Below are 27,566 nucleotides of genomic sequence, written 5' to 3' on the forward strand. Positions count from 1 at the left end.
AACACCTGGCTACACGCGCTGTCTTCTCCCTCAAATTTGTCAACTGGGAATCGGGTAAGTGCTGTCTCGGGACACACAGCAACACTTAGAGGGGCCGGGCGACAGGAATCAATGCCCTGCCACTTCGCCTTCTGGTCTGGACTTATCTCTCCCTACGTCCAGCAGAGCAGCAAAGCAGATGGTCTCCTCTGCTCGCTCCTTGCAGGGCCCCGGAGGACGAGCAGGAGGACACCTAAACCCTGACGATGACCGAGAGGGAGTACGCAGGGCAGGAACATGAGACGCAGACTGATTTTTCACCCTCGTCCTTGGTGAGTTCTATAGCTCCAGGCTGAAGGGAGCGCTTAGAGTCAAAGTAAAGTTGACCCCTGACCCCCACTGTCACTGCAGGTGGCCAAACAGGTGACCAAAGCAGAGGGGTTCTGTGGGTCCTGAACCGCCTTCTGAGTCCCCCCCTTGAGAGGACGCTGGCGGGGACATGGAGGGGGACCCCACGGCAGGATGGAGGGAGGGGCCCTCGGGGTCTCCCCAAAGCCTGGACCTCTTCAGGCCATAGTCACCAGGAAAGGCAAAGACACAGTGCCGGTGCGGACGGGAGGGTTAGGAAGGACCCAGGAGCTGTTGTAAACACACAAACTCAAGCGGTCTTGTACCGCGGGACACGCACCTTCCTCCATTGAGGCCACAAGCGCTGCCTTTCCCGAAAATGTCCAAGTATAATGAAGTATATAACTTTATGAGGGGAGTTATTTCCAACTTAGATCAACTGTATCTGAAGTTCAGGCCACACGATATGAATTCTCTCACGCTGATCTTACAAACACTTGGGATTCCCTAAAGTAGCTTGAAATCTGTACACCAATTCCATCGAACCCCTCCTGGTCTGTACTTGCTACAGAAAATCTAGATATAACTTGCTTAGAAGAGCCCGTTATAAATTACACAGCTGATGTGTCATCACGGCTGGGACACAGAAGACCCATGATTCCTTTTGGAGCTTGAGGACAAGGGATTGTATGTTTTGTTTTCACACAAATAGCTTCCATTGAACTGATGCTATGGTTTCCTTACTATCTGCTTCGCTGCTTCGGCAAATAATTTTAATTTGGAGAGATTAAAAGAGTTACGTGATTTGGGTGGATTCTTCCTTGTGGTATAAAACCCAGAGGATCCACCAAGGAAGTGAGTATTAACGAATGATGTATGTCGTTAGATAAAGATAAAAGTTAAATTCAACCTTAAACCTTGAATTTGGGGAAGCAGATAATGGTGCTAAAAAAAAAAAATTCCTCTAACCTGGATTTGAGTTTTGACTTTTTTCCTAAAGCTTTGGGCAAATCCTAAATTTGTTCAAGCCCACATTTCTTCTTTTGTAAAAGGTGGGGCACTATACCTCACAAGGGTGCTGCAAAGATTAAATGATATAATCCATGATGATCTTGTTAGTAGTAAACGTCCTTGATGTCATCATCACTGCTAACTCCGCCGCCACCGCTGCTGGTGCTGTGTTTCTCTAGGTCTGTGACATCAGGTGTGCACATTAAGGTGATTTTTATGGGCCCAGCAGCTTGTCTGACTCCAGTGAAATTTTCCAAGTAAACGTATTTTGCTCGCGGTATGCTCTTACCTTGTTTGGTTCCTTCAGAGGCCTCTTTTAACCAGTGCCCCCCGGCCCCTCAGGGCTCTCAGTGCTGGGATGAGCCCCAGATGCCTGCCCTTGGCTCCTTTGCCCTGGGTTTGTAACCAGCTCTGTCCCTTACAGTGGAAAGACGAGGCAGGCGACATACCCCTAGGTGAGGGTCCTCACCTGTGGAACAGGACCCTGCTGGTCATCCTGCAGGGAGGGGCTCTTATGATGACTGAACGAGTTAACAGGGGTCAAGTACTTGGTGGTGTGTCTGGCACATGCTAAACGCTCAAAATGTTAAATTTTTATAGCACTGGATACAGATGTAACTATAATAACCACCAGATGGATAGGAACTGTTTCGTTCAACACCATTTTTTTCCATATGAATGGAGTTTCCTTCCTTCCCTCCTTCCACCCACCCTCCCTTCCTTCTTTCCTTTTCCTTCCTCTCTTTCCTCTCTCTCTTTTTTTGGTATTAGGATGCAGTTTACTCCAGAGGAAAAGCCAAGTACTCCAAGCGTAGGAGGGAGACTGTGGAGAGCAGACCAACCTTTCCCCACCTCACGCTGGTGCTTGCAGGGCGCCACGCACACAGGTACCTCCCAGGTGTCTGACGGCTGCGTCCGAGGCCCAGGAGGAAAGGGGTCCTGCCCAACCCTGAGCACTGCCTGTGCCTGGGATGCACTTTGTCTCCTTTCCCCGCTCCCAAACACACGGTGACAGGTTGGCACGCTGCTCCGTGAAGAGCACACATTTCTAGCACGCTGTCAAGATTGTTACTGCGATTGCTCAGAACCCTACAAATACTGCCCCAGAATCTTCCTTAACTTCCCGAACTTAAGAAAACGGCATATGTTGTCATTTATCACCTTCTTATTCCCACACCATCCTCCACTTTGGAACAGAAAGGGGAAAGGGCCTGGAATTCAGGAGGCAGACCTGTGAGTTTGATAATATACTGATACTGGCGAAATATATTACTAATAACAAGTGAACAGGACTACTTAGAAAGCAACCAAAGTAGCGAGTGGTATAATTCTGACATTTTCAGTCCAGAACCCAGGGAAGCATTTTTGAAAAGATGCCTCCAAAGTGCACGACAGGAAGCTGAGATTTTTAAGTCTGAATGTTTTCTGAGGAAGGTCATCCAAAATGAGCATTCGGTGATTTTAATCCTACAAACGTGCCAGTTAACCCAGTAAAACTGCCGTCACTGCAGGCTCAGGGGTACATTAACGCTGTCTGTTCGCTTTCAACTGTCTCGTTTCATTTCGCTTTATCATTAACACATGAAGGAATAACGGAAGTGAATGTCTGAAGGGAAGCTTGGAAGGTGCCAGAAAACCTTATAACGTTGAAACACCAGCCTTTTAAATTGAACTCAGCTGCTCACTGCTTTTCTATTCCAGACAAGTCCTCAGTGTTTAAAGCTACAGCGCAAACCACGCGTTTGAATTCTTAAGGTGGTTCTCTGTTAACCATCCAGCTTGTAATGCGCATCTGAGGCCTCCTGCAAGGCCAGTGATTTATGTGCTACGGACAAAACATCTGCATTTCCCGGTTTATGAAATCTAACTTGCGGCCCGCAGGTCTCAGGGAAGCCCGCCGCTCGCACACACAATGCAATTGGAGGACGCAGCCAACAGTGCACGACAGCCATTCCAAACCAGAGAGCAGGACGGGGGAACCTAGCAACGCAGCAAAACAAAGTCAAACATTTGTGTTTCCATTCCGCCGTGTCTTCAGGATGGGATTAGAGTCGGACGTAGGCGGAGCCTGTGGCCCTCGGTTCGGCGGCCGCCTGCTGTAACGCGTCACAGGCCCTTATGGTCCCGCTCAACTGCGCGACCATCTCCCGGGAGCTGCCGGGCTGAGGATGCTCCACAGCCAGTGCTTGCCCAGAGCAGTGTGTTCTGTCCCAGGTGGAAACTGCACGCCATCAACAACATCTAACGTGTTCCTTATGCCCTGAGGACTGACCCAGGTGGAAAATTATTCTATAAACTAACCTGCTGACCGTGTTTTCCTCTTTCCTTGCTTCTCACCCCTTCTGTTGGCTCTCGGGAATTATCTTCCGCTGCTCTGGAGAGCTCGGCCGTCCGTGTTTCATTACCGAACTCATTTTTCCATCAGCCTTTTCCTCTTTCCCTCTGTCACTTCACATCGTGGAGGCCACGGTGCACCAGAAAAGAGATGGAGTTGTCTCCCTCCCAAACCCAAGTCCTTCCATAACGTGGAAAAAAATGAAGGTATCAAAGGGCATCAAGGAAGCAGGGAGCCCAGGTCAGCGGACCCCACGCTATGCTTCTGGGACTAACGTATTTTGAAAAACTTAGCTTTTACTTTTGAGATTTATTTTCAGTGCCTATTTACATCATGCTTCTTTTAAACCGTGTTTTCATTCACAAATTACGAGAACGGCGAAGTCCTTTACTATGTACCGTAGCAGCTGCTTCTGAAGGTGAGACTATGGAGCGTGAAGCATTTCTGTCACGTGTTCCTACAGCAGCAAGCGACGACCTGCAGCATGGAGCAGGGAGAGCAACAGGGCGCGGCTCGTCAGGGCTGAAACGCCACTTCGTTTTCCTAAGTGGGCAGGAAGTTCACTCCAGTTTCTCGGTGATGACTCACAAAACCCACACCTGGCAGGTGTGGACACACCTGCTACTGAAGAGCCGGCCGGAGGAGGAGTCTCACCCCCGCGCGGACATCAACCAGGCGACTCACTCAGAAACTTGCAAGAGCGACTGCCAAGTACCCTAAACACCAAGACTCACAACCGTGTCAGGCTGAGGCCCAGCGCCCACGCTTAGCATGTCCTCAGATGCCCCTCAGGAGCCTCGCCTCAGACGCCTGCCTTTCGGTCATTTCAGTAGGAAAGGAGACGCCTAGTTACGAGAACGCACCCCGTTAATGAGGATCCTCGGGGGCCCGACCTCGAGAGCCAGCGGGATTCCGGCATCAGGACCTGCCCTGTCCCGGGGCCTCGAGGGCTCTGGGACACAGGGCGGCCACACCGCTGCTTGCTTGACTCACAGACAGGACGGGCGAGTCTGCTAGAAGAGCCGGGCTCCTGGTGAGCTGAGGTAAACGGCCACTGCTCATTTCTCTGTCTCGCCTCCGAAAGGTAAAGGGCGAAGAACCAGACAGGGCGAGCCACGGGGGGCGTGGCCAGGGCTCCGGTGAAGCAGCGGAGCGCACGGCCCGGCACGAGGGCACCGCCCCGCCGTTGGGGGGGGGGGGTCTCCTCCCGGCCGCGGCGTGGCTCCCGCCAGCCCAGCTATGCACGTGGGCTCTGCAGCTGAGCCCTCCTCCCAGGGCCCCGGCCGTGCAGTCGCAACCGAGCCGCCCCTGCCGGGAACGCCTCTCCCAGGGTGGAGGCTGGAAGTGCCCGCGCCAGCACCGCGCTGGGGAGAGATTCCAGCCCGCACTGACTTCTGGACTCACGGCGCTGAGGGAGGGACACAGCCGGGCTCCACGGCCCCTGCCAGCTCAGGGTGCTGCTCCGAGAAGGGGGACTAGCGTCCTCGAACTTAAACAGTGGCAACAACCTGCGCTTACTGGAAGCCCGTCACATGCCAGGTAAACCAAGCGCTCTACATGCATCGTTTAAATTCGTATTATTTTTCTCACTTCATGGACGAGGAAGCGGGCGCAGAGATTCAGGACTTGCTAAAGGCCACGCGGCCAGAACCCAACTCAGACCTGCCCGGTGCCGGGTGCTGGCTCTGCACCCCGACCTGCACCCCCGACTCTTCCGAATTCTCCCTACGTCTCCACGCCTGGTCTTCATTGCGTCACTTCCGTCTTCTGACTTTGCCCCTCCTCCTTTTCCATGTTGAACGGGCATCTTCAGCCCTCCTTCACCTGGTTGGTCAGGGGTTTAATAACCATGCAGAGACCGCCACCCTGGAGCCCAGCCGCCTGCCCGCTGCCACCTGCCTGGTCCTTCCCGTTAGAACTTCCCCACATGGAAAGCTACGTCACCTGAAGAGACTAGAAGCAGACTCAAAACTTGCAGTGTGACATTTCTCTTGTTCTATCTATAAAACTGCTCACTCCAGTAACAGTTCAAAACATTCACTAGGAAAAACGCCTTGAGGTGGACAGCGGGACCCCAGGAATGGTGAGCACATAAGGAACACAGTGAATTTTCTAGCTCCATAACCCACCCTAGCCTTTCCAGGGCACAAGAGAAATGAAGAACCCAGGGCAAAGAAAAATTCTGGATTTTGCTGAGCACTCCACTACTTTTTTAAGAGGCAGAAAACTGAAAATCGAAATTGGTTAATAGAGTTGTAGTAGTAACATCAAAGATCACAGACCACCATAACAAATGTAATAATAATTAAAAAGTTTGAAACAGAACAAGAATTACGAAATGTAACACAGACATGTAAAGTGAGCAAATGCTGTTAGAAAAACAGCAGTGATAGACTTACTCAACACAGGGTTGCCACAAAACTTCAATTTGTAAGAAACGCAATATCTACAAAGTGCAATAAAGATGCAATTAAAAAAAAAGTAGTCAAGGAAACATACTAAAAATATAATTAAAAAAAGTTCCACTTTCGTTCCCTCAAATACAAACAACATGAACACAAATAAGCATTAAAATGTAACTTATTGTAAAGGTTGTGATTCTGACTATTTTTCAAAGGGATGGTCATGTGTTCGTTGATTGAAAAGTTAGAAACTCAAGAAGGCGTTAACTTGGAAACTTTCTTGTCAGTGCAGAGTCGGCTGTCCTGGATCATAGCCTGATTTGTGGGCAATTTCAGTTTCACTCTTACCATCACTGCAGAAATGTATCTTTACATGACAATGTAACCCGAGGACAGTATAACACTGTACAAACTTTCAGAAGTCTGTACGCTTTGCTAAAATGATTTGTATCATTTTCTTCATTTTCTAACACTTAATATTTCCTTCAAAAGAAATAATGAAATAGGGAATGATATAAATAGATCAGAGATTTTTTAAAAAGATAAGTTCTGGGCAATCTTCATCAGTTACATAATAAAACTGTTAACTTTAGCTTTCTTTTTTAAAAAAGAGTGTTTTTTACCAAACTGGGAAAAGAATTTGAAAAAGTATATATATATATGTGTAAGTGAATCACTTTGCTGTACAACTGAAACTAACACAACATTGTAAATCAACTATCGTCTAATATAAAATAAAATTTTTTTTAGAAGTGCGTCATTTACATGATTTCTGCAGACTTCATAAAATACCCAGTCAGATGTTGAGCTTGTAAGGCACAAAATCACTTCTTACATATTTCTGTGTACCCAGTATAGCACCTAAAATATACAAGATATTCAATAAAAAAGAATTTGCAGGCTTGAATTGGGAACATGGTACCCAGTAGCTGTCTGTTAAAATCTAAGTAGTCAACCGATTTTTTGACCCTAAATCTAAGGGCAACTACAAAACATCTGGGTGTAAACAAACAAAAACGCTGAATGCTGTATGTATGTTCTATCGAAATCATAATTTGTCCACACTTCCACATTACTTAAATTCCACTGAATTAGGTGTGTGCGTATTTCTTCTAAACATTTTCCTTCCTGAGTTTTCCTACCACAGCTTATCCATACCCCTCACTCTCCTTTCTCCTGAGAACATAACCCTACCTGCAATCACATGGTTTATGCATTCGTTTACTGGCTTATTTTCTGTCTCGGGACCTCATCCCCTGAAGCACTGCAGCTCCACCACCCACATGACAGGTGTACATTATCAGGTTCTCAATAATATTTATGGAAAGAATGCACATCTGCACCGGAATTATTCATGGAGACAAACATCTCACGGAATAGATAAATATTAAGAAAGGATGTTTCTATCCTGGGAAAACACGCTGGATGGAGAATTGGGTAAACAGTTTCAAGTCAAAGAGGCATGACTCCCCGTTAGCCAAGCAGCAGCTCCTCTGCCCGGGAAACCCCACCACCCTGGGCACAGGCCCGAGGCCACCACGCATCCCCACCTGAGGGCTCGAAGCCATGATCGTGTAATTCCCGTCATCGTCCAGGGTGGAGGCCACGGTATGCAGAGAGCAGGTCCCGTCAGGGTCGCTCCGGATGCTGTAGTGATCGTTCTTGGGAGAGATCTGCTTCCCATCTTTAAACCAGTAGGTCTGAGGGGGAAGGCAGAGATGAAGGTGAGGCCCTGTGAGTGGAGGGGCACGGGCCGCCCTGAGCTCCCGAGTTACAGCGCGAGGCAGGACGTCAGGGCAGGACCTTGGCTTCTGAGGGAAAAGGGTAGGTGGCAAGCAAGTTGAATTCTATCTCAGTTTTAGAAATTACACAGCCGCTTTTTATTTTTAAGGAGACGTCTATAAGCAGGCGTTTACATTCATCCACTATTTACGTGAAGGACAGTGATGGTTTCAGCGCTGGCGCCCAGTTTGCTTTTTGCTTCTATTTCAAGTGTCCCGAATGAAAATGTATTACTTGTAAAGGTAAAAAGGTTATTGTAAACAACAAAACCAGAACCTAAACCCCAGCGATTCCTTGGAATCGTGTCAAACAGAACAGGGTGTGAGGAGCTGGGGCAGGTGAGGGGGGTGATGGGGGAACCCTATCACTTTCATTCCCAGCGGAGGGGCACAGGACGGAGGGTTACAGTTCCTCAGCTCCACTATGTTAAAGAAAACACAGTAGTATTGAAATGTATAATCATTTTCAAATAACATTTTAACTTGGGGTGATGGAAACATAAATGTGAGAAATAAAGTAAAAATCTTGACTAAATAAGAAAATTCTAAATGGTCAAACGAGTTCTTCTACGGGTCGTCCTTCCCTCCCTCACCTTTAAGCAAGATCCTGGGTCCGTGGGTCTCTCATGGTTTGGTTATTATTTCTGACTTGATCATGAACTGCACAGCTGAAGACGGGCCACAGTTTGGGTCATAGAGCCGGCAGCCCTAACACAGCCAGGATGCTGCACTGGCCCCTCCACACTTGCCATCGGGAGGGAAATACATCCTCCCTTTTCAAACCATAGCAGGTTCTTTGTGGTCACTTTTGTTCCTTGCAACCAAAAGCATTCCTGATTCCCAACAGAAGAAACTTAGTTCCGAGCCTGCAGTTTTAAAATGAAATTCTTCCTGCATGTAAATCGATATGTCAGTTGAGACCACAGCTGGCCTTCCAATTCCACTCCCTGTCAAAGCCTCTGAATCTGAAAAATCTTTCTTGAAGCTTCCATGTCTAAGACAGGGAACGGCTACAAACAGACGGCAGGAGATAAGTGCAAGAACAATCAGGATCTGACCGCTGCAGCTTTTCCTACCCTTAGTTTTCAGTCAGTTCATTTATAGGAACTACATTATTAATCTCCAGAACCTAAAAGTTCACCATCAAATAGACTAATAACTTCCAGTTCTAAAAGGTAAGTTACATAAGGCGTGATACTTTGTAATTATCATACTCTTAGTGGTTGGATTATTTCCAATGGAACAAAGAAGCTGTGATTAGTACATAATTTCTCCCTTTTGCATTCTTGCCTCTATGCCAGTTCTTTAGAATATTTTTCTCCTTTTTTTTTTTTTTTTTTGCAGTACGCGGGCCTCTCACTGTTGTGGCCTCTCCCGTTGCGGAGCACAGGCTCAGCGGCCATGGCTCACGGGTCCAGCTGCCCTGCGGCATGTGGGATCTTCCCGGACCAGGGCATGAACTCGTGTCCCCTGCATCAGCAGGCAGACTCTCAACCACTGCGCCAACAGGGAAGCCCTATTTCTCTACTTTAATCATATTTTTCACCTCTATTGTACCTGGAATCCAACTTTCAAATGAGATTAAGAGACAGTTCCAAAACTTTACCAAGACTGCTAAGAGACAGGACAGGAAGGGTACAAGAGATGAAAACAGGGTGAACTAGAAATTCTCTTCCATCTTCTCATATCTCAATGGAACAAGCATGTCAAGGGCAGAATAAAAAAATTAAAAAAAAAAAACCCATAAGCTAAAAAAATACATATTTTTAAACACGATGAGTATTTCACACTCCAACAATCCTAATATAATTGCTAGAACATGTGCAGGAGAAACAGGTCTCAATAAACCAGGGAGGGAAGAAAAAGAATGGCAGCCAGGAAAACAGAAGAACATCTAACAGGAAAAAGCTCTGGAAAATCAACCTCTTAACGGCCGTGAAACATTCAAGGTTGTAGGAGAACAAGACAGTCACGTTAAAACAAAAGCCCGCCTCTCGGGCGAACATAACGTTCTTTAAGAACAGGATTCAGTGACCTTAGAAGCCCATCAGTAATCGTGCCTTGAGTAAGGTTGAAAAAGAACGTGGGGTTCTTTTTGTGACTATTTTGGAAGTTCATGATATAATTATGAGTTCCACTCATAAAGTGCATGTTTATTTTTAATACATGCATTTGATATCATGGTTGTGAACACACACCAATGATCCAATGATGTCAAGATAATACAGACGTGTGTCCTCTAACAACAGTTGATTTGTGAAGTCTCATTAGGAGGTGGCAATGGCTCTGAAAATATAAAGCTAATTTTTCTGGTCTATCTTTTTCTGACTGTGGGGCTGGGATTCGGTTTTAGGGAAAGAGTATGGTGGTAAAACTTTCCTTACTGTGAAAACAGAACAACGGAGGGAGCCCAGAGCACGAGCCCCCCGAAGTTTCAGGTGTGGCCCCGGCCCGGCCCCTGCTCCTGTCTCACTCAGTCTCATTCCGGCTCTTTCACACCAGCCCCTGTTGAAATGTTAATTTCAGGGAGTACAGCTTTCATTTTTGCATGCTTATTTTACGTGTGCCTTGTCTCTGGTCCTATTCTTTCACTAAAGTGTCTATTCCTTTTAGAATTGTTTCCATCACTTTAAACACAGTAATTTCAGGAGTCCCCTCAAGACGGTTCTATCCTGTGTGGCACCGTGGCCTCTGTTCTCCCGTTTCTTTTGCTGTGGACCCTGTTTGCTCGCAGGGTCTGTGAGTTTTTCTTGTGAACTCACTTTTTCCCCCTCCTGCCCTGTAGATGTCTGACAGGCCCCAGTGTGGAAGTCTTATGGGGCAATTTTTACTTGCTTCTGCCAGAAACCTTAGGATTATAATCATCCTGGACTAAATTTCATATTAATTTCTCAGCTTTGGGCTCTGTATCCTGTGAGAGTGTGAATCTGGAGTTTCAGCTTCTCATGGGTGCCTCTTTTATTCTCTTCTCTCAAGTTCTAGGGAAAAGTGTAGTCCTGTTTGCCACTTTGTGGGGCCAGTGAGCAGTGATTCCAGTCTCTCCTTAAAGAGAGGGCCACCCTCCCCCCTTCCAGCATCCCCACGTGCTTGCAGGAATAGGGCTCCGGCCAGGCCGGCCTCATCCTCGGTACCAGAAGCTTCTCGGAGGACCCTTTCTCACAGTATTCCTGCTTCCACCCCCTCTGTAAACACAGGAGGCCTTGGTTTTGTAGACTAAAGATCTGCAGTTTCCATCACCTGTGGTATAGCTTTATTCCTCTGTCTGGTACAGAGCACGGGCGGATTCAAGTTCAAGCCTGGCCACTCACAGCTTTCTGACCCGGGGAAAGTTCATTAACCCCCCCTGAGCTCAGCCCGGTCGTCTGCAATTTGGGTGTAACAATGGCAACATCATATGAGTAAATGACGTGGGTTATGAAAGGCTCCTTGTCCATTATTCTACTATTCTATTCTGTCCTGTCCTGTTCTACTCTTCTACCCTTGCTGGTTTCCAGTGCCTCCTGAGGACGGCCCTGAACTCGAGCGTTTTACATCACGGGTACTGAGCGGCTTAGTCTGCACCCGTTCCCCCTAACGCTGCAATGGCGTGTGGCATGCTGGGAGCCAAACGCATCCTTGGGGAACATAACTCTTAAGAAGCCTTGTTGCAGCTCACCTTCGGCTTTGGATTCCCGGTCACTCTGCACGTGAAGGTCACGGGCATCCCCTCAAAGATCTTGAAATGCTTCAGCTTCGTCTCGAAGAATGGGGCCACTCCACTCTCCACAGACGCGTCCCCACAGGGAGCCTCTTCCCCTGACTCCTCCACAGGGGACCTTTCCAGCCTGTACTCGATTTCACTGATGAGCCTCTGCTCACAGCTGGAGACTTTGTACTCCTGAATCAGAGAGAAGGGTCACGTCACCGACCTCGGTCCACGCGGTACCAAGTCCCCCAAGGCCCACGTCTTATCCCCTCTCCAGTAAGGCGCCCAGAAGACAGTGATGTTTTTTACCACAGAGCTAAAAAAAGGAGTCTGTGCCCAATTCAGCTCCATATAAAACAAAGAACATCTGGAAGTAAGTATGTACGATATTTCAGACTGTCCTCAAGTCCTATGATCCAAAAAAAAACCAAACCAACTATGAAGATGAATTTCCTTCTCTCTTCTCTTGGGGTGGGGAGAAGAAAGAAAAAGGCAACAGTCATTCCTAAACCATTCATAAACAGTAAACATGACGGCACACTGCTTCCTCCGTCTGGTGGGGCACTTGCTCAGAAGGGCAGCCGCACAGGCGGGGGGCAGCTGCAAGGTCACTCGGCCTCCCAGCAAACGAGTGATGGAGAAATGGTACCACAATCCCTCCTCCTAACAACACTCGCCACACAGCCTCGGGCTCTCCCTCAGCTCTGCAGCTCTGAGCAGCCATTCTCCTCCCGAGGACTGACGGTCCAGTCAAATGTTTGGTGAAAAACACAGGAGCAGAGCAAAGTCCCCGTCACCATCCTCTGGTGGTGAAGGGGGAGCCTGCAGATCTCTTGCTGACAAAGTACAGTAAAGACAAGGCAGCCCATTATGAGATATTCTCTATTTAATATTAAATGAAAGGTTGTTTTAACGAGGTTTTCCCTTAAGGTACTCAACCTTCACAAAACAGTCTGTTGCCTTGAAGGAAGAAATTCAACAGTATGAATAAAACTGCAAAAAATACACAAGTTGTTTTGTCTAAATAGTATCAAATCAGTCAGTTTAAGAATTAGCTCTTTTTCCCCCTACAAAGGTTTAACAAATGAGAAACTTTTCACAATTTAAAATTCAGAGTAGCCACAAAGGACAGAATCAAATTCAAGTTTGTAAATAAATGACACGAAAATCACACGGCAGTTAATTCTGTCCATCTGATATTAAATGAAAATAGACACTGGTCGGAGTACTTATAGTTAATGTGTGGCAGTTAACTATATACACAGGTAAACGAGGAAGAAGGGAAGAAACAGATACAGGGAAAGACTGGGAAGAAAAGAAAGGTGAAAGCGTGACCTTTTGACCATCCAGAGGACTCCCTACAGAAGCATGAGGAGACCCAGGGTCCTGCAATGGTAGAAAAAAAAGAAGTGAAGCCCAGTACAGAACAGCAAGAATCTCAGAAGATTTGCAGCTTTAAGTGAAGCTGTGTGGCAGCGATATTTAACACAGAGAACCTTTCAGGTTTTGAAGGCTGATCCATTTCTTAAGACACACAAGAAAGAGTTTACTTGATCCTTTAAACTTGGGTTACAAAGCTTTCTTTTATCCGAACTACATCTGGAGACTCCAAACAGAAGCAGTGGAGATTATAAAAGTTTATTTACATCAAATCCATGAAGTGACTTATTTTTTGGTGTTAACAGGGGAACAAAATGTTAGCATTTTAGGTTCTCTGCTGATTAGTGCTTTATAACTACATCCGTGGAGGAAAACAGAGTCTTTTCTGTACATAGGTATTTTACCTGGACGAGATATTAAGAACATAATTGGAAATAGTCACTAGTGATTTCAGACAATGTCAGTGAACATATGTTCCTCCACACAAACCTATTCTGCGTTACAGCCCAGGACAGGAAAAAACAGAAAGATACTTGAAAGGAGAGAAACGAATCGATAAGAAGATAAAATGAACAGGTGTCACCAACCGAAATAAATCCCGCCACTCACTCAGCACAGTACGTGCTCAATAAACGCTGGCTGGGAGGCTGACTTGATGACAATGCTCCTTCCTCTGACCCGCCCTCTGCTCTCCACAGAGCTGACCCCAAGACTGTCCGTAAGGAGGGCAGGGAGAGGGGACAGGGTAATCTGCTTCCCTGGGGAGCCAGGAGGAACGGGGTACCTGGCTGGCCGCCTCCTCTTCAGGCTCCTGGACGTTGAAGACGGTCGCGCTGTCGGCACCCAGCAGCCGCCGTGCCATCCTTTCCTCGTACGTCAGCCTCTAGACGAAGCAAGTCACAGAAATCAGAAAAACCACAATGCTGCCACACCTTAGGAAAAAGAGCTGAAAAAGCAAACACGCTGGCCGTTCTCTGCAACTGCTCCCTCTCCGCCTTGACGCCTGTACGCACAGGAGTCCTCCCCTTGTTCAGCTGCTCTCCCCGGCCCTTCTGGTCCTGACCCTGGGTTGGGAGGTGGGGTGACCCATCCTGAGAGCCACCAACTGATAGAGCACAGACTGAGCAACAGGGGAGAAGTCACCTAAAAGTACGAGTCATATATTTACCCCTGACGATAAACATAGAGAAAAAAGATACTGAAACAGCAAAATGTTCTTTTTACAGGAAATGTTATTTTCATAGCCATCCACAGGCTTCAGAACTGCCTGATGAGGGAGTTTCAGGCCAGCGGGCAGTGACGGTCCTCTCTGCTTTGACAGCACTTCCCAGGGGTTGGGTATCCGAGGTGAACACAAGCACATGCAATAACCCACAAAGGATGACTACACACGTGGACTTGGCAGAGGGGCCGTGAAAGATGCCTGCTGAGCTGATACCCACGGCTCACGAGCCTACTTGGGGAGACTGTCTGCAAAGAGGGCGGTGAGGCTTCTGCATCGACCGGCCGGCGCTTTGGGCCAAACACGAGAGAAATGTCCACGTTCGTGTTCTGTCTGCTGGGCGGATGGCCGCTCTTGACACTGGCTCTAATATGACCATCGGCCCATCGGGGGCATTTTAAAAACAAGCATTTGATTCAAGATAGAGAGTAACTAGTACGGCAGAATCCAAAAAAACCCCCCAAAACAAACAAACCCCCCCCCCAAATCCTGCACAAGTTATTTCAGATAAACTTCCAAACTTGTGAATCTAGACACAAATTCTACTGGAAACGATCTCATCAGGAAAATATGTTGGGTAAACTGCTGACTTCCAGCAATTGCTGGTTCCAGTCCCAGCGGAGACCGGGAAGAGAAATAAGACAAGTGCCAGACGACAAAAGACCTGAAGTTCCACTTATTTCATTTCGTAAAGAAGGGGGCGAGGATGAGAAGAGGCAGGGGCAGTGTCTGCTGCACGGAATGTCTCGTACAGTAAGGTGCTGTTTAATTTTCTCACGTGTGTTAAAAAATCATGAATTCAGTTTTCAGAGAGAGTTTTAAATACCTGCTCTCTTAAAAGCCTTCCTAACGTCTGCAGGGACGACTACAGCAGCACCCCAGCGAGGACTGGAGCGATGCCACCCTGTTCCTTTGGAGCAGAAGCATCGTGTGACACCCAGGCCTCCACCAGATGTACCTGCTCCCACCAGGAAGCAAAGTTACTTCATAGTTTTGTTTCTAAACTACTACGCCGTTTGGACAGACGAGCTCTAAGAAGCCAGAAATAAGTATGGAATGATGTGCAACATCAGGAAAAAGCTATTTCAGCGTCTCATTTTCTAAGAAAGGAAACCTTACTTTTCTAGTTTTTTTTAAACTCTCAAATGTGGAAATCTATGGAAAATACTGGAAATGTCATTCACTGCTAAACAGACAAATACCAAAAATATATATTTATACGTGAGACACATGATATATATATAACAAAAATAAATACACATAGTATAACGTAAGGGCTTATAGAAGTCTTACTTTTTAACCAAGAGTTAGTCCATAAGGAATATTTAAACAAACAACCAAAAAAAAAGAAAAAAAGAAAAAAAAAAACCTGGAGAGATGCCTTTACCTGGATTGAAAAAGTTCCCTTAAGTATTTGTTTTAATCTATCAAAGGCTCTGGTTGACAGAGCCAGGGCAAACTTCCAGAATACGTACACTCACACGTGTACCACTTATCTCAGGGAGAATATATTTTCCCTTGGTGAAAATCTTCTCTTCGACATCACTCACCAACACAGGAACTCATTAGCCTTTTAATCTTCCTGAGCTCAGGTCAGGATCCTGATAATTAAGACCAGCATCCAACACCCTCCTCTAGTCCCCATCTTCCCGGGCAGATGCGGCCTGTGCTCACATTTTTATCCATCAACGCTTGATAATTACAATTCCTAGAAAACTTAACTAGTACAGAGACTCTCTCTCCTGAAAAAGGTGTGTGAGGGAGATTTTATACAAAGAGGCCCTTTTCTGCTTCTACTTAAGAGCTGGGCAAATTTCCCCATAATAAAGCACAAAAGGCTCCTTTCCCCTACCTGAGACCTCCTTTGCTAGACTTGCTTTTCCTGTCCCCTTGAAGTACTCTGATGTGATAAGAAAAGGGTCGGTAACCCCCAAAACCGAACAAAAAAGACTGGCAAGGAAACACTAGGTCCACTGGAGGAAACATCTGTGCACACTGTCACCAGAGCTACTCTGGTCGACTTCACAATTCTGCAGCCTTGAAACAGAATTACTATTTTCTCCTTGAGCTGAGCTGTCCTGCCCTGACAGACTGGAACGAGGATGGGAAGCAAGGCTCCTCTTTCAGGTGACGGAATCCGTGTCTCCTAACACTCTAGACTCCAGCCATGGTCTCCTAAGGAAAGATGCTTTTTGTGCAGAAGCACTGCAGGGCCTGGAATCCAAATTCTGCTTCTGGAACTTTAATTCCGATTCACTGCTTCCGGCAGAGGCAGGTCACCGGGGGGCATGGCTCTCCCCACGCCTACCCCTCCAGCGGGATTGGTTCCTTTTTCTCTGTAAGGTCGCAGGTCCTCACTGCCCTACCCCGGCCTCACCCTCAGTCCTTCCTCCCTCCCTTCCCTCCAACCTGCTGTGATGCCCCAGGAATGGTCCATGACAGGAGGCAGCAGAAAGCAGCCTTCTCCCCTCCCCACTTCCCGGACCCAAGCCTCACCACGCAGAGGAACGTGGGGGTTCGGGGTACCGGGCCAGCGGTGAGGACGCGACTCGGGACCCTAGGCCTGGGGGAGAGGGAAGGGCTCGGGGGCAGCTCCAGACCCCGCCCACCCCAGCACACCCCGCCCTGTACCGGCTGCCCGTTGTTCAGCAGGTCCTCCTTGAAGCGCAACTTCCGCTCCAGGTCCTGGATGACGGCATCCTTCGAGCCCTGGATCTCCTCGTCCGAGGCAATGCGGGCAGTTCTGCTGGCCTTCTTGGGAAATCCCCTGTGGGCAAGCACACAGCGCGGTCAGGGTCAGGGTCAGGGTCAGGCACGCACCCCCCCCTCCGCCCCAGCACCACCCACCCTGACGGCCACGCCTGACCCGCTGGGTGTGGGACCAGTGACGCTGACGGGAACCGGTCCCCAGAGAAAGTCCGTACACCCAGGGCGCACCCGCCGGGGTGAGATGAGGGCCAAGGCCGGGGAAGCGGCAACAAATACGTGGCACTGTTTATACCCAGACCTGGGTTTCCACCGTGTTAGGTCTGTGACTTTGCGCAGGCTTCCCAGCACGTGTCATAAACAGGTGTAACACCACCCACCGCCACATGAGACCATCAGAGGGTTTCAGGAAGAACAGACTTCTGCATCCTTCCCTCAACTCAGCCCCCTGGTCCTCTGCCGCCAGTTCATTCTGCATCAGTGCCCCGCCCGCCCTGAGCAAACGTGAATCCTGTCCTCTCCGCCCTCCTCTTCTGTCCTGGTCTGGCTGGGCTGCAGGGTGCAGGCCTGACTGGTGGACTGAAGCCATGTGCTGCCTAGTTTACTTCTTCCTCCCTCACAGGGCTGTGGGTAAAGATGAGTGAGAAACGAACACCGTCCAACAGTGGAAAAGAAGGATGCATATCACCAAAGGTGAATTTCAAAGATATAATGTCAAGGTTGAAAAAGAGCAAGTTAGAGAAGAATGCACACAATACACTTTCAGGTGGGAGGTATGAGGATGCAGGTGGGCAGGGTCACGGGTGGGAGGTGTGAGGATGCAGGCGGGCAGGGTCACGGGTGGGAGGTGTGAGGATGCAGGTGGGCAGGGTCACGGGTGGGAGGTGTGAGGATGCAGGCGGGCAGGGTCACGGGTGGGAGGTGTGAGGATGCAGGCGGGCAGGGTCACGGGTGGGAGGTGTGAGGATGCAGGTGGGCAGGGTCACGGGTGGGAGGTGTGGGGATGCAGGTGGGCAGGGTCACGGGTGGGAGGTGTGAGGATGCAGGTGGGCAGGGTCACAGGGGGGAGGTGTGAGGATGCAGGTGGGCAGGGTCACAGGGGGGGAGGTGTGAAGATGCAGGCGGGCAGGGTCACGGGTGGGAGGTGTGAGGATGCAGGTGGGCAGGGTCACAGGTAGGACGTGTGAAGATGCAGGTGGGCGGAGTCACGGGTGGGAGGTGTGAGGATGCAGGTGGGCAGGGTCACGGGTGGGAGGTGTGGGGATGCAGGCGGGCAGGGTCACGGGTGGGAGGTGTGGGGATGCAGGCGGGCAGGGTCACGGGTGGGAGGTGTGGGGATGCAGGCGGGCAGGGTCACGGGTGGGAGGTGTGGGGATGCAGGCGGGCAGGGTCACGGGTGGGAGGTGTGGGGATGCAGGCGGGCAGGGTCTCGGGTGGGAGGTGTGGGGATGCAGGTGGGCAGGGTCACGGGTGGGAGGTGTGGGGATGCAGGTGGGCAGGGTCACGGGTGGGAGGTGTGGGGATGCAGGTGGGCAGGGTCACAGGGGGGAGGTGTGGGGATGCAGGCGGGCAGGGTCACGGGGGGGAGGTGTGAGGATGCAGGTGGGCAGGGTCATGCGTGGGAGGTGTGGGGATGCAGGCGGGCATCACAGCAAAAAGGGTGAAGAGGCCAGCATCGCCCTTTACAGAAAGACTGGGCCAGTTAGCCAATGGCTCGTGCTTCCACCTCCTCCTCCGTAAAGTGCAAAATGTGGCAACTAAAGGCACAGGTCTCCCAGGGTTATGGGGAAAACCAGGGCCTGCAGGAGGGGCTCTGGGGCAGTTGACAGAGACCACCCTACAGGGCGGCGGATCGTGGAGGGACTGGCCAAGGGAGGCCGGGGGGAGTGAAGAGGACCCCAGGATGCTGAGCAGAGCCCCCAAGAGCTTGCCCACACCCCCGCAGACCCCCTGGTCAGGGCCCTGCTCGGCTCTGGGGGCCAGGGACACACGTAGAGCAGACTGAGGTCATGATTCCTGCAAAAATCAGCTTCTACAGTGGGGACGGCAGAGGGGGAGGGAGGGAGGACCCGGTGGGAGGGCAGAGTGCTGCCAGGTGACAGAAGCGGGTCCACGAGGAGCTGGACCGGGGTGACCACAGGGAGGGCCACCAGAGCCAGCCCGGGGGTCAACGGGGCACCGGGCACCTCGGGGAGACGGGTCCAGGCCACGGCGCTGTCGCTTAGTTTAATACGGAACCTTTTCTTTTTCTCTGAGAGTATCTCATTTGGACTAATTATTAACGTAATTCAGAAAACACTAAGAAACTTTATTAAAAACTGAGCACACAGTAAGGGTGAAGATCTGAGATCAGGGCAGAAACCAAGATGGAGCATTTGGAAAGGGGAGGCGCCCGGCAAGAACAGCGGTGACAAACTTTTGACGCAAAGTTTTGGCAACGGAGTGCTATCCTATAAAAGGAATCTGTTGTAAAACGGCTGTGGTCTGCTCCCCAACGTGGCACCAACTTCTGATGAACAAAGAGCAACTCGTCAGGAATAAAAAGAGCATCTGGTGACAAACAGATGCTTTCCCTTCTCTAAAAAAATTTTTTTTTCTTTTTTTGCATGGCCTGCTGGATCTTACTTCCCCGACCAGGGATCAAACTCAAGAGCCCTGGGAAGTGAGAGGGCCAAGTCCTAAATACTGGACTGCCAGGGAAGTCCTGAGATGCTTTCCCTTCATAATGGTTTGTACAGTGAAAAATCAAAACGTCTCTTTAACGTAAACTGTTACCCAAACCAGAACTGTTCGCAAAACCCCGTACTCAGCGCACAGGACCCAGTGGCATCCCTACGCGTCTTATGTGCTGACTGCTCCTGTGCTCAGCCCAAGCCTGCAGAAGCGTCCTGTCCTGTCTACACCAGCTTCAATGTGACACCACTGACTATGTTAAATAAAACTCATGGCGCTGGGGGTAAAAACAGCTCAACCATATACACGCGCACGTGGAAAGTAAAACCCTCCAGATTCAACCAGGCCGAATCCCAGGAAGTTTTCTTCTTTGTCCTTGACTACTGAACGACCTTGGGAGCATCCTCCCTTGATGGACCGTTCCAGGTCAACACGGTCCGTGCTCAGAGACGCAGTGCACAGCAGATGACGTAGGAGGTCCTTGGCCTGTCTGGCCACCGGAGAATTTTTTAAACGAAGAGCCCCTGTATGCTCCTCTTCCCATACTCAGCGAAATCGAAGGGAGACTAAACTTCACACAGTTGCAGAGTGAGCAAAATCAACATGCTGTCAGGCAGGAATCCCTCACATCCAAGAGTGTATCTCAGAAATTAATGTATACAAGAGGGAATTCCCTGGCATCCACTGTGTGGGACTCCGTGCTTTCACTGCCAAAGAGGCCCAGGTTCAATCCCGGGTCGGGGAACAAAGATCCTGCAAGCTGCGTGGCCAAAAAAAAGAAATTAATGTATAAAAGAGCCCGAGAGATGGGCTTCCCTGGTGGCGCAGTGGTTGAGAGTCTGCCTGCCGATGCAGGGGACACGGGTTCATGCCCCGGTCCGGGAAGATCCCACATGCCACGGAGCGCCTGGGCCCATGAGCCATGGCCGCTGAGCCTGCGCGTCCGGAGCCTGTGCTCCGCAACGGGAGAGGCCACGGCAGTGAGAGGCCCGCGTACCGCAAGAAAAAAAAAAAAAAAGAGCCCGAGAGAGACTGGTTCAAGATGGCCGACTAGAAGGACGTGTTCTCACTCCCTCTTGCGAGAGCACCAGAATCACAACTAACTGCCGAACCATCATGGACAGGAAGACACTGAAACTCACCAAGAAACATACCCTACATCCAAAGACAAAGGAGAAGCCACAGTGAGACGGTAGGAGGGGCGCAATCCCAGTAAAATCAAACCCCATAACTGCTGGGTGGGTGACTCAGAGACTGGAGAACACTTATACCACAGAAGTCCACCCACTGGAGTGAAGGTTCTGAGCCCCACGTCAGGCTTCCCAAGCTGGGGGTCCAGCAACAGGAGGAGGAATTCCTAGAGGATCAGACTTTGAAGGCTAGCGGGATTTGATTGCAGGACTTCGACAGGACTGGGGGAAACAGAGACTCCTCTCTTGGAGGGCACACACAAAGTAGTGTGTGCATAGGGACCCAGGGGAAGGAGGAGTGACCCCAGGGGAGACTGAACCAGACCTACCTGCTAGTGTTGGAGGGTCTCCTGCAGAGGTGGGGGGTGGCTGTGGCTCACCCTGGGGACAAGGACACTGGCAGCAGAAGTGCTGGGAAGTACTCCTTGGCGTGAGCCCTCCCGGAGTCCGCCATTAGCCCCACCAAAGAGCCCGGGAAGGCTCCAGTGTTGGGTTGCCTCAGGCCAAACAACCGACAGGGAGGGAACCTAGCGCCACCCAACAGCAGACAAGCAGATTAAAGTTCTACTGAGCTCTGCCCACCAGAGAAACAGTGAGCTCTACCCACCACCAGTCCCTCCCATCAGGAAACTTGCACAAGCCTCTTAGATAGCCTCATCCACCAGAGGGCAGACAGCAGAGGCAAGAAGAACTACAGTCCTGCAGCCTGTGGAACAACAACCACATTCACAGACAGACAAGATGAAAAGGCAGAGAGCTATGTACCAGATGAAGGAACGAGATAAAACCCTAGAAAAACAACTAAATGAAGTGGAGATAGGCAACCTTCCAGAAAAAGAATTCAGAATAATGATAGTGAAGATGATCCAGGACCTCAGAAAAAGAATGGAGGCAAAGATTGAGAAGATGCAAGAAATGTTTAACGAAGACCTAGAAGAATTAAAGAACAAACAAACAGAGATGAACAATACAATAACTGAAATGAAAACTACACTAGAAGGAATCAATAGCAGAATAACTAAGGCAGAAGAACAGATAAGTGATCTGGAAGACAGAATGGTGGAATTCACTGCCATGGAACGGAAGAGAGAAAAAAGAAGGAAAAGAACTGAAGACAGCCTAAGAGACCTCTGGGACAACATTAAACGCAACAACATTCGCATTATAGGGGTTCCAGAAGGAGAAGAGAGAGAGAAACGACCCAAGAAAATATTTGAAAAGATTATAGTTGAAAATTTCCCTATCATGGGAAAGGAAATAGCCACCCAAGTCCAGGAAGCGCAGAGAGTCCCAGGCAGGATAAACCCAAGGAGAAACATGCCGAGAACCACAGTTATCAAATTGGCAAAAATTATAGACAAAGAAAAATTATTGAAAGCAGCAAGGGAGAAACGACAAATAACACATAAGGGAACTCCCATAAGGTTAACAGCTGATTTCTCAGCAGAAACTCTACAAGCCAGAAGGGAGTGGCATGATATATTTAAAGTGATAAAAGGGAAGAAGCTACAACCAAGATTACTCTACCCGGCAAGGATCTCATTCAGATTCGATGGAGAAATCAAAATCTTTACAGACAAGCAAAAGCTAAGAGAATTCAGCACCACCAAACCAGCTCTACAGCAAATGCTAAAGGAACTTCTCTAAGTGGGAAACACAAGAGAAGAAAAGGACTGACAAAAACAAACCCATAGCAATGAAGAAAATAGTAATAGGAACATATATATCGATAATTACCTTAAACGTGAATGGATTAAATGCTCCAACCAAAAGACATAGGCTTGCTGAATGGATACAAAAACAAGACATATATGCTGTCTACAAGACACCCACTTCAGACCTAGGGACACATACAGACTGAAAGTGAGGGGATGGAAAAACATAGTCCATGTAAATGGAAATCAGAAGAAAGCTGGAGTAGCAATACTCATATCAGATAAAATAGACTTTAAAAGAAAGAATGTTACAAGAGACAAGGAAGGACACTACATAACGATCAACGGATCAATCCAAGAAGAAGATATAACAGTTATAAATATATATGCACCCAACATAGGAGCACTGCAATACATAAGGCAACTGCTAACAGCTATCAAAGAGGAAATCGACAGTAACACAGTAACAGTGGGGGACTTTAACACTTCACTTACACCAATGGATATATCATCCAGACAGAAAATTAAAAAGGAAACACAAGCTTTAAATGACACAACAGACCAGATAGGTTTAATTGATATTTATAGGACATTCCATCCAAAAACAGCAGATTACACTTTCTTCTCAAGCACGCATGGAACATTATCCAGGATAGATCACATCTTGGGTCACAAATCAAGCCTCAGTATTTTTAAGAAAACTGAAATCATATCAGGCATCTTTTCTGACCACCACTTTATGAGATTAGAAATGAATTACAGGGAAAAAAACGTAAAAAACACAAACACATGGAGGCTAAACAATATGTTACTAAATAACCAAGAGATCACTGCAAATCAAAGAGGAAATAAAAAACTTATCTAGAGACAAGTGACAATGAAAACACAACAATCCAAAACCTATGGGATGCAGCAAAAGCAGTTCTAAGAGGGAAGTTTATAGCAATACGAGCCTACATCAAGAACCAAGAAAAATCTCAAATAAACAATCTAACCTTACACCTGAAGGAACCAGAACAAACAAAACCCAAAGTTAGTAGAAGGAAAGAAATCATAAAGATCAGACAAGAAATAAATGAAACAGAAACAAAGAAAACAATAGCAAAGATCAATAAAACGAAAAGCTGCTTCTTTGAGGAGATAAACAAAATTGATAAACAATTAGCCAGACTCATCAAGAAAAAGAGGGAGAAAACTCAAAGCAATAAAATTAGAAATGAAAAAGGAGAAATTACAACAGACACCACAGAAATATAAAGCATCCTAAGAGACTACTACAAGCAACTCTATGCCAATAAAATGGACAACCTGGAAAAAATGGCCAAATTCTTAGAAAGGTATAACCTTCCAAGACTGAACCAGGAAGAAACAGAAAATATGAACAGACCAATCACAAGCAATGAAACTGAAACTGTGATTAAAAATCTTCCAAAAAAAAAAAAAAACCTTCCAACAGGGCTTCCCTGATGGCGCAGTGGTTGGGGCTCCGCCTGCCAATGCAGGGGACGCGGGTTCGTGCCCCGGTCTGGGAGGATCCCACGTGCCACGGAGCGGCTGGGCCCGTGAGCCATGGCCACTGAGCCTGCACGTCCGGAACCTGTGCTTTGCGGCGGGAGAGGCTCCAACAGTGAGAGGCTCGCGTATGGCAAAAAAAAAAAAAAAAAAAAAAATCTTCCAACAAACAAAAGTCCAGGACCAGATGGCTTCACAGGTGAATTTTATCAAACATTTAGAGAAGAGCTAACACCCATCCTTCTCAACCTCTTCCAAAAAATGGCAGAGGAAGAAACACTCCCAAACTCATTCTATGAGGCCACCATCACCCTGATACCAAAACCAGACAAAGATACTACAAAAAAAGAAAATTACCGACCAATATCACTAATGAATATAGATGCAAAAATCCTCAACAAAATACTAGCAAACAGAATCCAACAGCACATTAACAGGATCATACACTATGATCAAATGAGATTTATGCCAGGAATGCAAGGATTCAACATACACAAATCAATCAATGTAATACACCATATTAACAAATCGAAGAATAACAAACATGATCATCTCAACAGACACAGAAAAGGCTTTTGAGAAAATTCAACAGCCATTTATGATAAAAATTCTCCAGAAAGTGAGCATAGAGGGAACCTACCTCAACATAATAAAGGCCATATACGACAAACCCACAGCAAACATCATTCTCAGTGGTGAAAAACTGAAAGCATTTCCTCTAAGATCAGGAACGAGACAAGGATGTCCTGTCTCACCACTATTATTCAACATACTTTTGGAAGTCCTAGCCACAGCAATCAGAGAAGAAAAAGAAATAAAAGGAATACAAATTGGAAAAGAAAAAGTAAAACTTTCACTGTGTGCAGATGATACTATACGTAGAGAATCCTAAAGATGCCACCAGAAAACTACTAGAGCTAATCAATGAATCTGGTAATGTTGCAGAATGCAAAATTCATGCACAGTAATCTCTTGCATTCCTATACACTAACAACGAAAAATCAGAAAGAGAAATTAAGGAAACAATCCCATTCACCATTGCAACAAAAAGAATAAAATGCCAAGGAATAAACCTCCCTAGGGAGACAGAAGACCTGTATGCAGAAAACTATAAGACACTGATGATAGAAATTAAAGATGATACAAACAGATGGAGAGATATACCATGTTCTTGGATTGGAAGAATCAATATTGTGAAAATGACTATACTACCCAAAGCAATCTACAGATTCAATGGAATCCCTATCAAATTACCAATGGCATTTTTTACAGAACTAGAACAAAAAATCTTAAAATTTGTATGGAGACACAAAAGACCCAGAATAGCCAAAGCAGTATTGATGGAAAAAAACGGAGCTGGAGGAATCAGACTCCCTGAGTTCAGACTCTAATACAAAGCTACGGTAATCAAGACAATACGGTACTGGCACGAAAACAGAAATATAGATCAATGGAACAGGATAGAAAGCCCAGAGATAAACCCACACACCTATGGTCAACTAATCTATGACAAAGGAGGCAAGCACACACAATGGAGAAAAGACAGCCTCTTCAGTAAGTGGTGCTGGGAAAACTGGACAGCTACATGGAAAAGAATGAAATTAGAACACTCCCTAATACCATACACAAAAATACACTCAAAATGGATTAGAGACCTAAATGTAAGACTGGATACTATAAAACTCTTAGAGGAAAACATAGGAAGAACACACTTTGACATAAATCACAGCAAAATCTTTTTTGATCTACCTCCTGGAGTAATGGAAATAACAACAGAAATAAACAAATGGGACCTAATGAAACTTAAACGCTTTTGCAAAGCAAAGGAAGCTACAAAGAAGACGAAACGACAACCCTCAGAAGGGGAGAAAATATTTGCAAATGATTCAATGAACAAAGGATTAATCTCCAAAATATACAAACAGCTCATGCAGCTCAATATTAAAAAAACAAACAATCCAATCCAAAAATGGGCAGAAGATCTAAATAGACATTTCTCCAAAGAAGACATATAGATGGCCAAGAAGCACATGAAAAGCTGCTCAACATGACTAATTATTAGAGAAATGCAAATCAAAACTACAATGAGGTACCACCTCACACCAGTTAGAATGGGCGTCATCAGAAAATCTACAAACAACAAATGCTGGAGAGGGTGTGGAGAAAGGGAACCCTCTTGCACTGTTGGTGGGAATGTAAATTGATACAGCCACCATAGAGAACAGTATGGAGGTTCATTAAAAAACTAAAAATAGAATTACCATTCGACCCAGCAATCCCACTACTGGGCATACACCCTGAGAAAACCATAATTCAAAAAGAGTCATGTACCACAATGTTCATTGCAGCACTATTTACAACAGCCAGGTCATGGAAGAAACCTAAACGCCCATCAACAGACGAATGGATAAAGAAGATGTGATTCATATACACAATGGAATATCACTCAGCCATAAAAATGAACGAAATTGGGTCATTTGCAGAGATGTGGATGGATCTAGAGACTGTCATACAGAGTGAAGTAAGTCAGAAAGAGAAAACCAAATATCGTATATTAACGCATGTATGTGGAACCTAGAAAAATGGTACAGATGAACTGGTCTGCAGGGCAGAAATAGACACACAGATGTAGAGAACAAACGTATGGACACCAAGGGGGGAAAGTGGTGAGGGTGGTGGTGGGATGAACTGGGGGATTGGGATTGACACGTATACAGTAATATGTATAAAACGGAAAGCTAATAAGAACCTGCTGTATAAAAAAACAAATAAAATAAAATTCAAAAAAAAATAGAGCCGCAGATACATAAACTAAGTTTCTGTACATCGATTCTATTATTTGTACTGATTTTTATTGTGAAGCCAAAACTGTTGGCGTCCAGTTGGGCACCTGAATCTCTTGCTTCAAGGACAGCACGTAACTTTACACCAATGTTACACTCTCTCCACGTTGCCTTTGGGCCCGGGCACACGTGTGTGCACTGTGCCCGCCCGCGCACCCTGTGCAGGGTCACCCAGGACCGAGGTGTTCTTCCAGCTGCTCCTGGGGCAGGGAGCTGAACAGAACCATCACCCGAGACCCGGCCTGCTACTTTCTGGGGAACACTTGCTTGGGACTGGATGTGCATTTTGTGGAATCCTCTAAGATGCTGGACCCCAGTGAGCCCAATGACAAGACCCTCGGGGCCTCCGCCTCTACCTGTTTCCTGTGGCAAAGTCCACTGCCGGTTCTGTCTTTTCTATTAGTTACTATCTAACCACGGTCCCGATTTGTAAACGTCTGAACTACAATGGAAACCGTTACAAACTTTTCCTTAAGACTTGGGGGTTTTTGTTGGTCTGCAGTCTTTAACCTCAGTCAAAAAACATTAGACATCAGATTGATTACAGATCAGCCTGGGCCACACCCCAAGGCGAAGTCACTCCTCGCTAGGGCTAATTCCAGAACCCTGGGAAACCCGCCCCTTCCTGGTCTCTCACCTTGAAGGGAGAATGATGGCGTTGTCCCCACCTACCTGTTTCCTATAAGTCAGGGAGGAAGAGAGGACCAGGAGATACTGCCTATCAAGAGCGGAGAGGCTGCAGGATAAAAGCTCTCAACGCATGTGCATCACAGCTCCTAATGACACATGCTTTTCTGCTGACAAACGCAGCGAAGCCTCCTTATTATAAAAGAGGTAGTTCAGA

General features: G+C 47.4%; 1 protein-coding gene across 11 annotated transcripts in view; it reads right to left on the minus strand.

Annotated features, from left to right (window-relative positions):
• The window catches only part of PALLD (palladin, cytoskeletal associated protein), a 399,249-nt gene that overhangs the window by 13,718 nt on the left and 357,965 nt on the right, over nucleotides 1-27,566 (minus strand). For 9 of the 11 annotated variants that reach the window (XM_067745408.1, XM_067745411.1, XM_067745414.1 and 6 more), the window contains 5 exons: nucleotides 16,775-16,910; nucleotides 13,706-13,804; nucleotides 12,877-12,927; nucleotides 11,512-11,733; nucleotides 7,626-7,775 (listed from right to left, as the gene is read on the minus strand). In XM_067745408.1, the coding sequence (XP_067601509.1) occupies nucleotides 7,626-7,775; nucleotides 11,512-11,733; nucleotides 12,877-12,927; nucleotides 13,706-13,804; nucleotides 16,775-16,910 (658 nt within the window). The remainder of the gene's footprint in view (nucleotides 1-7,625; nucleotides 7,776-11,511; nucleotides 11,734-12,876; nucleotides 12,928-13,705; nucleotides 13,805-16,774; nucleotides 16,911-27,566) is intronic. The other 2 variants (XM_067745409.1, XM_067745412.1) reach the window with 1 other exon arrangement.

Source organism: Pseudorca crassidens, chromosome 7 (assembly GCF_039906515.1).
Source record: "Pseudorca crassidens isolate mPseCra1 chromosome 7, mPseCra1.hap1, whole genome shotgun sequence".
Classification (NCBI taxonomy): Eukaryota; Metazoa; Chordata; class Mammalia; order Artiodactyla; family Delphinidae; genus Pseudorca; species Pseudorca crassidens.